At 42.1% G+C, this 15,235-nt stretch overlaps 1 protein-coding gene across 1 annotated transcript in view; it reads left to right on the plus strand.

The window, feature by feature from the left end:
• Positions 1–15,235, plus strand: part of SCN8A (sodium voltage-gated channel alpha subunit 8) — a 251,372-nt gene that overhangs the window by 158,671 nt on the left and 77,466 nt on the right. The window contains exons 12-14 of the mRNA XM_040340817.1: positions 5,302–5,688; positions 9,246–9,384; positions 14,369–14,607. Of these exons, the coding sequence (XP_040196751.1) occupies positions 5,302–5,688; positions 9,246–9,384; positions 14,369–14,607 (765 nt within the window). The remainder of the gene's footprint in view (positions 1–5,301; positions 5,689–9,245; positions 9,385–14,368; positions 14,608–15,235) is intronic.

Genomic DNA, 15,235 nt, shown 5'->3' on the forward strand with positions numbered 1-15,235 from the left:
CGTGTGTACAGGGCTTAAGTCTTTTTATTTTTTTTCTCTTTTTTTAGTTATTGCAAGTTTATGAACTTTTTATCGTCTTTTTAATATATTATATATATATGAATAAAGTTTTATTGAAGAATGTGGCACAATGACAGAAATGGAAATTAAAAGCTTCAGTTGCATAACCGAAATGTTATGGACAATAATAATGAATACCTATGAATGGTCTTAGATTAAGAAGATTGAGAAAAGTTTAGCAAATATCATCCATAAGATAATGTATGTGTGTATGTGTGTATGCGTGTATATATAATATATAAACCTTCACAAAACTGAGTACACCCCTCACATTTTTGTAAATATTTTATTATATCTTTTCATGTGACAACACTGAAGAAATTACACTTTGCTACAATGTAAAGTAGTGAGTGTACAGCTTGTATAACAGTGTACATTTGCTGTCCCCTCAAAATAACAACACACAGCCATTAATGACTAATCCACTGGCAACAAAAGTGAGTACACCCCTAAGTCAAAATGCACAAATTGGGCCCAAAGTGTCAATATTTTGTGTGGCCGCCATTATTTTCCAGCATTGCCTTAACCCTCTTGGGCATGGAGTTCACCAGAGCTTCACAGGTTGTCATTGGAGTCCTCTTCCACTCCTCCATGACGACATCACGGAGCTGGTGGATGTTAGGGACATTACGCTCCTCCACCTTCCATTTGAGGCTGCCCCACAGATGCTCAATAGGGTTTAGGTCTGGAGACATGTTTGGCCAGTCCATCACCATTGCCCTCAGCTTCTGAGCAAGGCAGGGGTCGTCTTGGAGGTGTGTTTGGGGTCGTTATCATGTTGGAATACTGCCCTACTGCCCAGTCTCCAAAAGGGAGGGGGATTATGTTCTGCTTCAGTGTGTCACAGTACATGTTGGCATTCATGGTTCCCTCAATGAACTGTAGCTCCCCAGTGCTGGCAGCACTCATGCAGCCCTAGACCATGACACTCCCACCACCATGCTTGACTGTAGGCAAGACACACTAGTCTTTGTACTCCTCACATGGTTGCCACCACACACACTTGACACCATCTGAACCAAATAAGTTTATCTTGGTCTCATCAGACCACAGGAAATGGTTCCAGTAATCCATGTCCTTAGTTCGCTTGTCTTCAGCAAACTGTTTGCGGGCTTTCTTGTGCATCATCTTTAGAAGAGGCTTCCTTCTGGGACGACAGCCAAGCAGACCAATTTGATGCATGTGTGTGGCGTATGGTCTGAGCACTGACAGGCTGACCCACTACCCCTTCAACCTCTGCAGCAATGCTGGCAGCACTCATACGTCTATTTCCCAAAGACAACCTCTGGATATGATGCTGACCACGTGCACTCAACTTCTTTGGTCGACCATGGCGAGGCCTGTTCTGAGTGGAACCTGTCCTGTTAAACCGCTGTATGGTTTTGGCCACCAGGCTGCAGCTCAGTTTCACGGTCTTGGCAATATTTTTATAGCCTAGTTCAACTTTATGTAGAGCAAAAATTATTTTTTTCAGGGGTTCTTTGCCATGAGGTGCCATATTGAACTTGCAGTGACCAGTATAAGAGAGTGAGAGCGAAAACACCAAAGTTATCACACCTGCTCCCCATTCACACCTGAGACCTTGTAACACTGACGAGTCACATGACAACGGAGAGGGAACATGGCTAATTGGGCCCAATTTGAAAATTTTAACTTAGGGGTGTACTCACTTTTGTTTGCCAGCAGTTTAGACATTATTGGCTTTGTGTTGAGTTATTTTCAGGGAACAGAAATGTACACTGTTATACAAGCTGTACACTCACTACTTTACATTGTAGCAAAGTGTCATTTCTTCAGTGTTGTCACATGAAAAGATATCATAAACTTTTTACAAAAATGTGAGGGGTTCACTCACTTTTGTGAGATACTGTGTATATGTGTGTGTGTATATATATATATATATATATATACACACTGGGCCAGATTCATAAAGAAGATACGACGGCGTATCTCCTGATATGCCGTCGTATCTTTGAGTCCGGCCGTCGTATCTATGCGCCTGATTCATAGAATCAGGTTACGCATAGATATGCCTAAGATCAGACAGGTGTAAGTGACTTACACCGTCGGATCTTAGGCTGCAATTCCAGGCCGGCCGCTAGGTGGCGCTTCCGTATCTTTTACGCATCGGATATGCAAATGAGCATTTACGCCGATTCAGAAATGAACGACCGCCTGGCACTTTTTTTGTACGTCGTTTGCGTTCGGCTTTTTCCGGCGGAAAGTTTCCCCTGCTATAGGAGGGGTAAGTGCGGCGTATCCTATGTTAAGTATGGGCGTCGTTCAGCCCGCGCCGAGTTTTGAATTTTTTACGTCGTTTGCGTAAGTCGTTCGCTAATACGGCCGGACGTAATTTACGTTAACGTTGAAACCAATGGCGTCCTTGCGACATCATTTGGAGCAATGCACGCTGGGAAAATTCGCGGACGGTGCATGCGCTGTTCGATCTGCGCGGGGACGCACCTGATTTAAATTGTACATGCTCCCAAGCCGCGGAATTTGAATTCCGCCGGGGGATTTACGATACGCCGCCGCAAGTTTTGAGGTAAGTGCTTTCTGAATTAAGCACTTGCCTCAAAAACTTGCGACGGCGGATCGTAAATCAGATAGGTAACGCGGATCTAAAGATCCGCTCACCTATCTGAATCCGGCCCACTGTGCCTTGAAAAAGTTTTTAAACTCCTTAAAATTTTCAACATTTTGTCATGTTACAACCAAAAAACTTAAATGTATTTTATTGGGATTTTATGTGATAGACCAACACAAGGTGGTGCATAATTGGGAAGTGGAAGGAAAATGATAAATGGTTTTCAAAATCTTTTACAAATAAATATGTAAAAAGTGTGGCGTGCATTGCTACCACCATGTTTCACGTGGGGATGGTGTGTTCAGGGTGATGTGCAGTGTAATGCCTCATACACACAATCAGTTTTTCCGACAAGAAAAGTGCGATGTGAGCTTTTTGTCAGGAATTCCGACCGTGTGTATGCTCCACCACACTTTTTTTGTGGGAATTCCTGCCAAGAAAAGATTGAGAGCAGGCTCTCTATTTTCGTGCCAGGAAAAATTCCTATTGGGAATCGCGATCGTCTGCATGCAATTACTACGCAAAAAAAAAACATGCATGCTCAGAATCAAGCAGAAGAGCCGAACTGCCTATTAAACTTCATTGATCTCGGCTCGTCGTACATGTTGTATGTCACCGCGTTCTTGACGTTCGTAATTTCAGACAAGATTTGTGTGACTGTGTGTATGCAACACAAGTTTGAGCCATTTTCCATAGGAAAAAACCCCACGGTTTTCCTGTCGGAAAAACTGATCGTGTATACAGGGCATTCGTTTTTATAGCTGTTAGGCCAAGAAGTTGCTGTAAAAAATAAAAAAATATAGAGCTGCGCTGCAAAATGAAGAATCAACATAAACAGTCAATTATGCCGTGTATCGTGCACACAGATCACCAGTGCAATCTAATTAAAAATGCAAGTGAAAAATTGTGCCAAGTCCATATAAAAGGATGTATCACAGAGAAGTTCAAAAGTGACAGAAAGTTCTCCAAATGGGTGACAAAGATGTCCAAATAAAAATCCTGTGAATCTGTATAGCAGATGACAGTATCCTCCACCGCTTAAGTTCTAGCTGCTTACCAGAGCGAGAGATTAATCAAGCATGTAAACACATGAGCCAATTCCAGGAATCCAGGATATGCTGTCACTCTATCTCTATTTCACATCAGACCAATCTCTCTCCATAGATATGACCCAGAAGAGAAAACACTAACATAGCGTGATACCGTTTTAAAAGTTTTAATAGTAAAAGGTATTGCACTCACATGTAGGTAGATTAAAAAATGCGTGTAACAATATTAGCCGGTCGGCTCTGCTGTCCGCTCGTCCTTCCGGGTAGACAGCGTGGTACGAATCGTGGTGACGTCAGCACGCCGCTCCTCCCTACGCCGTTTCGTCACAACAATGACTTCTTCCAGGGGCACAAGCGGCGTGCTGACTCGCCACTCTTTAAACAATACATAACAACCGGGACCGCCCAGCTCTGAGCCTTGGAGATCGTTGCTGTGTCCCCCACATGGCTTATCGCAAACTGCAAATGGGACTTCTTATGGCTTTCCTTCAACAATGGCTTTCTTCCTGCCACTCTTCCATAAAGGCCAGATTTGTGGAGTGCACAACTAATCGTTGTCCTGTGGACAGATTCTCTCACCTGAGCTGTGGATCTCTGCAGCTCCTCCAGAGTTACCATGGGCCTCTTGGCTTCTTCTCTGATTAATGCCCTCCTTGCCCAGCCTGTCAGTTTAAATGGACGGCCATGCCTTGGTAGGTTTGCAGTTGTGCCATACTCATTTCATTTTCGGATGATGGATTGAACAGTGCTCTGTGAGATATTCAAACCTTGGGATATTTTTTATAACTTAACCCTGCATTAAAATTCTCCACAACTTTATCCCTGACCTGTCTGGTGGGTTCCTTGGCCTTCATGATACTGTTTGTTCCCTAAGGTTTTCTAACAAACCTTCACAGGACTTCACAGAACAGCTGTATTTATACTGAGATTAAAGTACACACAAGTGGACTCTATTTACTAACTTGGTGACTTCTGAAGGCAATTGGTTCCACTAGATTTTAGTTAGGGGTATCAGAGTAAAGGGGGCTGAATACAAATGCACATAAAACACTTTTCAGATATTTATTTGTAAATAATTTGGAAAAACATTTTTTATTTTCTTTCCACTTCACAATTCTGTGCCACCTTGTGTTGGTCTATCACATAAAATCCCAATAAAATACATTTAAGTTTTTTTGGTTGTAGCATGGCAAAATGTTGAAAATTTTAAGGTGTATGAAAACTTTTTCAAGGCACTGTGTGTGTGTATGTATATATACGTATACACAGTATATGGTCTATCACATAAAACTGTATTTAAAATGTATTTAAGTTTTTGGTTGTAACATGACAAAATGGGGAAAAATGTAAGTGGTATGAATACCTTTTCAATGCACTGTATATGCATGTGGGGTCTTCAAAAAGTTTCTGTACTTTTATATTTCCGTTGGAAAAAGTGAGGGTAGGAAGAGTAGTAATTGAGTGTGTCTAAGAGTGTCATGTGACTAGTCTGTCTGGCAAGCTGGCTGATATATATATATATATGTGTGTTTGTGTGTTTATATACACTATGCATACTGTATTTTTGCTTATTTAATTATTTTTTTCTTTTTTTATGTATTCCAGTCTTTGCTAAGCATCCCAGGCTCTCCCTACCTGTCCAGGCACAATAGCAGAAGTAGCATCTTTAGTTTTCGGAGAAGTTTCAGAGAACCTGAGACTGAAAATGAGTTTGCAGATGATGAACATAGCACGGTGGAGGAAAGTGAAGGGCGAAGAGATTCTTTATTTTTACCAGTCCGAGGTCACAACCGACGCAACAGTTACAACAGCGGATACAGCCAGGGCAGTCGGTCCTCTCGCATCTTTCCAAACCTACGAAGGAATGTGAAGCGCAGCAGCGCAGTGGATTGCAATGGCGTGGTGTCAATAATTGGTGGTCCTGGCGCCAATATTCCTGGTGGACGTCTTCTGCCTGAGGTGAAAATAGATAAGGCAGCTACCGATGACAGCGTAAGAAAGTCAATAAGTAGTTTAGTCTAGGCATGGCGGTCAACCCTCGTGCTTCCTGTATGCCGCCCTCAAAAATACTTCTGGATCCTTCCCTGGTGGAATGAGTATTGGTTTTCCTAACACTATTCTAACCTTTTATGTAAACCTTTTACTATATCCTATTTAGCCATTTTATGTTATATTTAGTTTCCTTAGTTAACCTATATTAATGTGTCTAACCTGGAGACAAAAACATTCTGGAAATTTACATAATACATTTTTTCATAAATATATACTGTTGCTTCGGTATGAGATAAAAATGTATGGTTAAAGTGTACCTGTTGCTTTAACATTCAATGCAGCCTTTTTTTTTTTTTTTTACTGCATCTATATAGAAACAAGAAAGCTTATGAAAGCACACTAAATACTTGATGAATCAGTGCTATATAAGGTTTTTAAATTCCAGTTTGCTTTTGTTTCTTTAAAGACCCAGTGACTGAAATATCTCCTTTCTTAGCTATGTTATTATTTATCTACCTAATCTAGATAGCATGTTAGCCTAATTTGTAACATTTATGATTCCCTCTCTAACCTAGCATGGGTATTTAAAGAATAGCATGATGCATGTTCTTAGAAATAGTGCAAAACACATAAAGAACTACAGGTAAAACACTTAAACATAAACATATACAAGAAATTGTATTAGCAAAACAAATTTAGTTTAATTTACCTGTAAATTAAAGCGGAGGTTCACCCTAAAACTACTTTCTAGTATTACAATGTCCCGACACATTACAATACAATTATGCCTATTTTTTTTTTATGCTGTACATACCTCGGTACAGCTAGTTCACCCGCGGCTTCCGGGTTGCAAATCCCGCGGGAGTGGGCGTTCCTAACTTGCTGGTGATTGACGTGATGACCAAAAACAAGCTCCCCCCGTCGCATAAGCTGCGGCACGATTGCCGAAAGAAGCCGAACGGCGAGTCTGCGCTATACTGCGCCTGCGCACCGCCGTTCGGCTCCTTTCGGCAATCGTGGCGCAGCTTACACGACGGGGGGGGAGCTCGTTTTTGGTCATGACGTCAATCACCAGCAAGGTATGAACGCCCACTCCCGCGGGATTCGCCACCCGGAAGCCGAGGGTGAACTAGCTGTACCGAAGTATGTACAGCATAAAAAAAATAAGATAGGCATAATTGTATTGTAATGTGTCGGGACATTGTAATACTAGAAAGTAGTTTTAGGGTGAACCCCCGCTTTAAGTTCAAAGTAAACACTACTACTTTGGGTACAGTGCATAAAAAATAGCTATATTTATATTTTGTAGGTTTGTAGTAAAAAATACAAGTACAGTGGAATCTTGGATTGCGAGTAACGCGCTTAACGAGCAATTCGCAATACAAGCGCTGTATTTTTTTAAATCCTAACTCGGTTTGCGAGTGTTGTTTCGCAAAGTGAGCAGGGTTCAAGCCAAAGCGGTGTGCAGTACCGGGGTTTGGCCTGAGGTGTGGGGGCACGTGAGCCGAACGGCGCCGTTCAGAAATGATCGGAAAGACTCGATAATGCGCTGTTCCCGACCCTTTCCAAGGTCAGCCGAACTGTCCTTGGGCCTTTCTGTGTGTTCCCGAGGCTCTCCGGCGCACCCCCCCTCTGGCCGCATGCAGTACAGTATTGCATGCCATTGAAGTCAATGCGGAACAAATTATTTTAATTTCCATTGACTTCAATGGGCAAACTCGCTTTGATATGCGAGTACTTTGGATTACGAGCATTGTCCCGCTCGTAATCCGAGGTTCCACTGTATGTCAAAGTCAGTAGTGACTGACTGTGGAATTGAACTGAAAGGACATATCCACAATTGATTTAGATGTGACCACTGTGTGTAAAAAAGCAGCCAGGATATTAACAACAAAAAAATAAAAATACATACAAGCTGATTATATTGTTGGTTTAAAAAAATCATAATTATAACTTTGAGGCTTTAACGTAATGCTTTTAATGTAGTACCCCAAGCAATGTGTTTTTCTCTAGCTTTGGATAAAGTGTTTTAAATTCATGCAGCAGAGCTCAGATTAGGAGAGTAAGTAGCAGCACAAGAACCCAAACAGTTGTGCTGCACTTCTCATATGCTGTGGTAGGAGAGAGCAGAGTGATAGAGATGAGCTCATCAGTCTGCTTGCTTCTTCTTCACTGTCTAATCACAGATTTAGGCAGAGACAAGACTAGGATGTATAACTAAACTGCAGTAGTGACAAATCAGATCTGAGGACTGGCTGAACTGTCCGACAGGGCTGTGTACATCTCAGGACTACAGTAGATGGACAGAAATGCAAACCCTTTAACAGAAATACAGCTTCCATACAGTATATACTATATTACCAAAAGTATTGTGACGCCTGCCTTTACAGGCACATGAACTGTAATGTCATCCCAGTCCTAGTCTGTAGGGTTCAATATTGAGTTGGCCCTCCCTTTGCAGCTATAACAGCTTCAACTCTTCTGGGAAGGCTGTCCACAAGGTTTAGGATTGTGTCTATGGGAATGTATGACCATTCTTCTAGAATCACATTTGTGAGGTCAGGCACTGATGTGGACAAGAAGACCTGGCTCGCAGTCTCTGCTCTAATTCATCCCAAAGGTGTTCTATCGAGTTGAGGTCAGGACTCTGTGTAGGCCAGTCAAGTTCCTCCACCCCAAACTCGCTCATCCATGTCTTTATGGACCTTGCTTTGTGCACTGGTCCAAATCATTTAGTGGAGGGGGGATTACCAGTGCACAAACAAGGTCCATAAAAACATGGATGAGCATGTTTTGGGGTGGAGAAACTTGACTGGCCTACAGAGTCCTGACCTCAACCTGATCGAACACCTTTGGGATGAATTAGAGTGGAGACTGTGAGCCAGGCATTTCTTCCACATCAAAAATGCACTTTTGGAAGAATGGTCAAACATTCCCATAGACACACTCCTAAACCCTGTAGACAGCCTTCTCAGAAAAGTGGAAAGTTTTTATAGCTGCAAAGGGTGGGCTATATTGAACCCTGCGGACTAAGACCGGGATGCCATTAAATTTCATGTGCGTGTAAAGGCAGGTGTCCCAATACTTTTGGTAATATAGTGTATGTATTTCATCTGTGCATTTTACTGTCCATCTAGAGGTCAGCTTTAAACTTGCCAAGTAAACCACATACATGGATGTGTGGTAATTACATTATTAAACATAAAACAGTATGAATCTGCATGCTTCATCATTGCAAAAATAGACTACAATGATACATAATTAGTAGTATTTCATTGCTGCATAAAAAAAATTGATCTTTTTCGGAAGGTAGCTTTAAAAAAGATTTAGAGAAGTTTTTTTTGTTACAATGCAGAATGTCACATTTTCTTCAGACTGCAGCTTTAATAATATTGTGATGTAGTTTTCATTTAGAATTTACCAACCTATCATTATAGTGTCATTCTAGGACATTTTGAGAACAAAACATGTAGTTTCATAAAAATTCACAAAACTGGTATGTAGTTATAATTTTAACGTAAATTATAATTTCCTAATTTCACTATGCTATTTTACAGCCTTCAACAGAGGTAGAGGTTAAAAAGAAACCTTCAGGATCTTCTCTTCGTGTGTCAATTGACCAGCTTAATGCGTCATTTGGAAAGAAACACAGAGCTAATAGCGTCCTTAGTGTCCTGACACAAACTCTTGTGGAAGGTATAAACTACTTTTTCATGTGTCATATTTAAAGTAAATTTGTTGGCAAACATGCATGAAATTCAGATATCCTCAAATGCTTGCACATACCTTAAATTGCTTCCCAACTATTCTGAGAGGCCCCAAAACCAGGGCATTGTGCATCTCTTGATTGGCCTATCCATAGGATGGGTGGCCTCGATGACCAGTAATGAAACACAGAAGGTAGATGGGGCTTGCAGGCTGTAGTGTATTTAGGTTTTGTGCTGCCCTAGGCCTGACTAAACTCGTGCACCCCCTAATTTACATATGACCCACCCCTTCCTGTCAAGGCCACACCCCTTGCGGTTTAATAGCTAGATTCATAAAGAGTTAGGCCGGCGTATCTACTGATACTGATACTGATCCTAACTCGGAATCTGCGCCGTCCTAAGTTTAAGTGTATTCTCAAACTGAGATACACTTAAACCTAGCTAAGATACGACAGCCTGCGCCGTCGTATCTTAGGGTGCAATATTTAGGCTGGCCGCTAGGTGGCGCTTCCATTGAGTTTGGCGTAGAATATGTAAATGACTAGATACGCCTATTCACGAACGTACGTGCGCCCGTCGCAGTAAAGATACGCCATTTCCGTAAGAGATACGCCGCCTAAAGATAAACATGCCCCCTAGGTGGTGTAGCCAATGTTAAGTATGGCCGTCGTTCCCGCGCCGAAATTTGAAAATTTTACGTCGTTTGCGTAATTCGTCCATGAATGGGGCTGGACGTAATTTACGTCGAAGCCAATACGTCCTTGCGGCGTACTTTGGAGCAATGCACACTGGGAAATGTACACGGATGGCGCATGCGCCGTTCGTAAAAAAACGTAAAACGTAAAAAACGTCAATCACGGCAGGTCACAAGTAATATACATAAAACGCCCCCCATCCTCATTTGAATTAGGCGCGCTTACGCCGGACACATTTACAATACTCCGCCGTAAGTTAGGAGTACTTTGTGAATACAGTACTTGCCTATCTAACTTACGGCGGTGTAGCGTAAATACGATACGCTACGCCGCCTTAATCTAGCTGTAAGACCCGCCCTGAAAACATTTTGAGTGGAGACACTAGTTCTGAGGGCCTGGGGGGGGATGGAGTCCCTAAATTTGCATAGATTTCCTCTCACTTCCTGTTTGTCTATGGGGCAGGAAGTGAAGGAAAATCTCTGCAATGGGACAGTGATGGTAAAAAAATAAACTGACCAGGGCTATAACCCTCCCTTACTCATCCAAAATGAAGAAAAAAAGTATTCCTATAGTTCTACTTTAGGCACAAATTTCTGATCATTTTATGGAGAGGACTAAGAAGATGTCAACCATGTCAACGGTGCAGCAGAAAATACATCACAGTGAGGAAGGTTTGTGGTCCAGGATGATAGGATAGTCAAAATTAGAAGCAAAGCCCCCCCCCCCCCACAGTTGCGGAATGCTGGCCGCCCGCTTACCGAAGGCAGTGCCCCCCTTTATGGGACTAATTTGCCTCTCTGCCCAGTCCGCCCCATAAGACTGGCGTTACACTAACAGTGCAGCACAACCCGGCGGGGACTCTTTCCGTGCTGCCCCCCTGCAAAGTGCTGCCCTTGGCCTGGGCCTTGTTGGCCTAGGCCAGGATACAGCGTTGCTTACAGGTCAACATCTTTTTTGTAAAATTGTTTACTTACTCTTTAGGATGGTATGTTGTCCTTGACCTATTTGCATACCAGTATTTCTCAACTTTTTTTTCAGTCAAGGCTCCCTTTATAACTATGCACATTATGAGGCACCTCCATTCTAAAAATTAAAAAAAATGGAATGTATAGTTTACATATTGTAGCAGCGTCCACACCTGTGGGTCACCCAAAATTAGAAGGGCTAATTCCTCCACTGGAAACTGATACTAATGCCGCTTACACACGATCGAAAATTCTGACAACAAAACTGTGGATTTTTTTCCGACGGAATGTTGGCTCAAACTTGTGTTGCATACACACGGTCATGCCTTGTACACACAACCGTTTTTCACGACGAGAAAACTACCATTTTTTTATATTGGTCGTGAAAACCGGTCATGTGTATGCTCCCTAGCAGTTTTCTCAACAAAAAAATTGAAACCAGCTCTCTTTTTTTCTCGTCGTGTTTCCCGTCAGTTTTTTTTCTCATCGCCAAAAACTGTTGTGTGTATACTTTTCCGAGGGGGAAAAAAACGTGCATGCTCAGAATCAAGTATGCAGCCCAAAAGCAGCCCAAAGGGTGGTGCCATTAAAAAGGAACTTCCCCTTTATATGTACATCACCACACTGTTTTTTAGCATGAAGGTGTGTATGCAAGTCAGGCTGGAGAGGAATCACGTTGGGAAAATTTTTGTTTTTTTCCTGCTGAGAAAAATGGTTGTGTGTATGAGGCATCACACAAATCTTGTTGGAAATTCCGACCGTCAAGAACGCGGTGACGTACAAGATGTATGATGAGCCGAGATCAATGAATTTCAATAGGCAGTTCGGCTCTTCTGCTTGATTCTGAGCATGCGTGTTTTTTTGTGCGTAGGAATTGCATACAGACAATCGGAATTTCCGACAACAACTTTTCTTGTCGGAAAATTTGAGAACCAGCTCTTAAATTTTTGTTGTCGGAAATTCCGACAGCAAATGTCCGATGGAGCCTACACACGGTCGGAATTTCCGACCAAAAGCTCACGTCAAACATTTGTTGTCGGAATTTCCGATCGTGTGTACACGGCATGACTCGTATTCTAGCATTTCTCTTCTCCCTTAGTTTCTCTCCATTTCTGTGCTAACAGTGCTGATAGAAAGAGACGTGGGAGGGGCAAGCAAGGGTGCTATGCAAGCACCTAATGTCCTTATTCTGTCATTAAATGTTGAGATACAAGTGTCTGGCCTGCACAATGCCCAAGGTTGTTACAGTTGCACTATAAAAACCTGTGACTTTGTGTAAGAAAAAAGGCAGACTTAACCCTGGTGAGATCCATGTGGTGGGAATCGAAAATCTTTCTGGTTTTACAGACATGCCTACTGAACTGATGCTCTAGGGTAATACCATATTTCCCCACATTTAATAATTATAATATTGCCTACCTGATTCCTCATTCTGACAACATGAGGGTTGCTCTGGCTATGAGGGTTTACTCACCCTTTCTGATGTATATGACAATGATGTTATGCATTCATTTGACCATATTTGACTCACACTTTTTTTAAAGTTGGGAAGTTTTTCCAGTTATACCCTTAAGTTCAGCAGTCACAGATGTGCAATTTCAAACTATTCTCCTATAGGTATACTGCAATTGCAGGGTGCCAAACGTTTGATATCCAGCCTATACTCCCATTTGTTGCACACCAAGCTCAGTAAATTCCCTCTACAAGTCAGGTCCAGATAGAAATGCAGATTCCCTCCCTCATGGATGAGGACTGGGAAGAAGCTTGCTGTTTTAAACCTTGGGGTCTCACTTGCAGGTAATAACAAATTAATCCAATTACAGTGGAACCTTGGTTTACGAGTAACGCAGCTAACGAGCGTTTTGAAAGACAAACAACTTTTTGTTTTAAATCCTGACTCAGTTTGCTAGCTTTGTCTCGCAAAACGAGCAGAATTCAAGCTAATGGGGTGTGCAGTACCGCATTTGGCCAGAGGTGCGGGGCACCGGTGTAACTCGGAACGGTTTGGAGCCGTTCGAAAATACTAGATAACCTGTGGGAAATACTCCGTTCCCGGATGTTTCCGAGCCTTTTTGAGAGTTTCCGAGATCAGCCGAGCTGTCCCCGAGTATTTACGAGGCTCTGCAGCGACCCTCGCCTCTGGCCACAAGCGGTATTGCATGCCATAGAAGTCAATGCGGAACAAATTATCTTCATTTCCATTGACTTCTATGGGGAAACTCGCTTTGATATGCGAGTGCTTTGGATTACAGGCATTCTCCTGGAATGTATTATGCTCGTAATCTAAGGTTCCACTGTATATGTCTTACACCAGACCTTCCTTACTCCTACCTGACTGTTCCCTTTGCAATGAATCTCTAACTGCTTAAAGTGTACTCGACCCGAAGCGGACTTTGGCCATTTACTGTGGACTGGTTATATCAAAATATTGGAGACAAGTAATAGACTTGCTTTGCTCTCAACACCAGAAGTTTTCTTGGATTATTATATGATTAAATGTAGCCCAGATACCCCAGAATACTGTTAAGAGAAACTTTATTTTTAGCTTGAAAAATTATAGCACTTGGATGCAAACGTCCCCAACTACCATAACATTTGAGATATTTGGTGGTGAGACGGATAGTGGATAAATAACCTACTTTTTATATACATACTAATGTAAGAATCACAGGACATCCATTTGTTGGCTCTTTTTGTTTTATTAAAGTGGTTGTAAAGGCAGCAATGTTTTTGTCTTAATGCATATAAATATATAAGAGAGCCTTTTTCTGTGCAGCAGCCCAAGCCCCCCTAATACTTACCCGAGTCCCATCTCGATCCAGCGATGTTGCACGAGAGACTCGGCTGTCTAGGACTCTCCCTCCTCATTGGCTGAGACAACAGTGAGGTGCCATTGGCACCTGCTGCTGTCAATCAAAGTCAGTGAGCTAATGAGGAGAGAGAGGGGGCAGGGCCGGGCCGCTGCTCTGTGTCTGAATGGGCACACAGAGCTGCGGCTCAGCTTGGGTGCCCCAAGCTGCTTGCTGTGGGGGCATTCAACAGGAGGGAGGGGCCAGGAGCACTGAAAAGGGACTCGAGAAGAGGAGGGTCTGGGCTGCTCTGTGCAAAACCACTTCACAGAGCAGGTAAGTATAACATGTTTTTTACTTTAAAAAAAAAGTATCACTTTAATAGTTACATACATACAGATAAAAATAAAGCAGGTTTTTCTGCTTTTGAAAGATGTAGTTGTATGCCTAAAATGTGAATTTACATTGTATTAAATCTCCTTTCAGTGCTGTAGTGATGTTCTTTGTATTCATTCTGTTTGTAGAACTGGAAGAGTCTCAGCGGAAGTGTCCACCTTGTTGGTACAAGTTTGCAGACACTTATTTGATATGGACATGCTGCCCTCTGTGGGTACAGATCAAGACAATAGTAAACATGATTGTAATGGATCCTTTTGTGGACTTGGCCATAACCATCTGTATTGTCCTGAATACTTTGTTCATGGCAATGGAGCACTATCCAATGACTGAGCAGTTTGAAGGTGTTTTATTTGTAGGAAACTTGGTAAGATTTTTAGTTGAACCCAAAAATTGGCCAAAATATGTTTCCAATCCTTCATTAACCTCATACATTTGTGTTTAAACCATCTTTGTACCACCATATTGTATAAAAATGATGGAAAAGTGAACGCATATTTCTGGACTGCCAGTTCCAAATGACGGTTCAGAAAACACTCATGGCCCAATGTGCCCATCAATGGCTGTGTTTTTTTCCTCCTCCCTGTAGAAGCAGCTCCAGGTTATCTTATGTGTCCAGAAGCGTATTATAAGCTCAATGTTTAGAGGCAGTAAAAAAATCCCTTCTGGATCGCATTTTTGAGAGCAGCGTTCAGGCAGAAAAAAAGTTAAACGCTCCTAAACGCATAGCTTAGGAGAGTTTGATTTTTCATGTGTACCATGAAAAGTGGGCAGTGGGGAATGTTTTGGAAAAAAAAAACATTTGTAAAAGCAAATGCCCATAAACTCTCCTAAACTCTTGTGCAATACGAGCTACTATGAATATTTTTATGCTGTTTTTTCTGCCAGACGATCTAGTATTTTTTCTGCTCCTAGTGTGCATGGACCTTAAATCAAAAGTGGCAATTGTTTGCTTATTTGAAATGCCTAACTCAATAGTACCAATGGGTAAAATT

The sequence above is a fragment of the Rana temporaria genome, chromosome 2 (assembly GCF_905171775.1).
Source record: "Rana temporaria chromosome 2, aRanTem1.1, whole genome shotgun sequence".
NCBI lineage: Eukaryota > Metazoa > Chordata > Amphibia > Anura > Ranidae > Rana > Rana temporaria.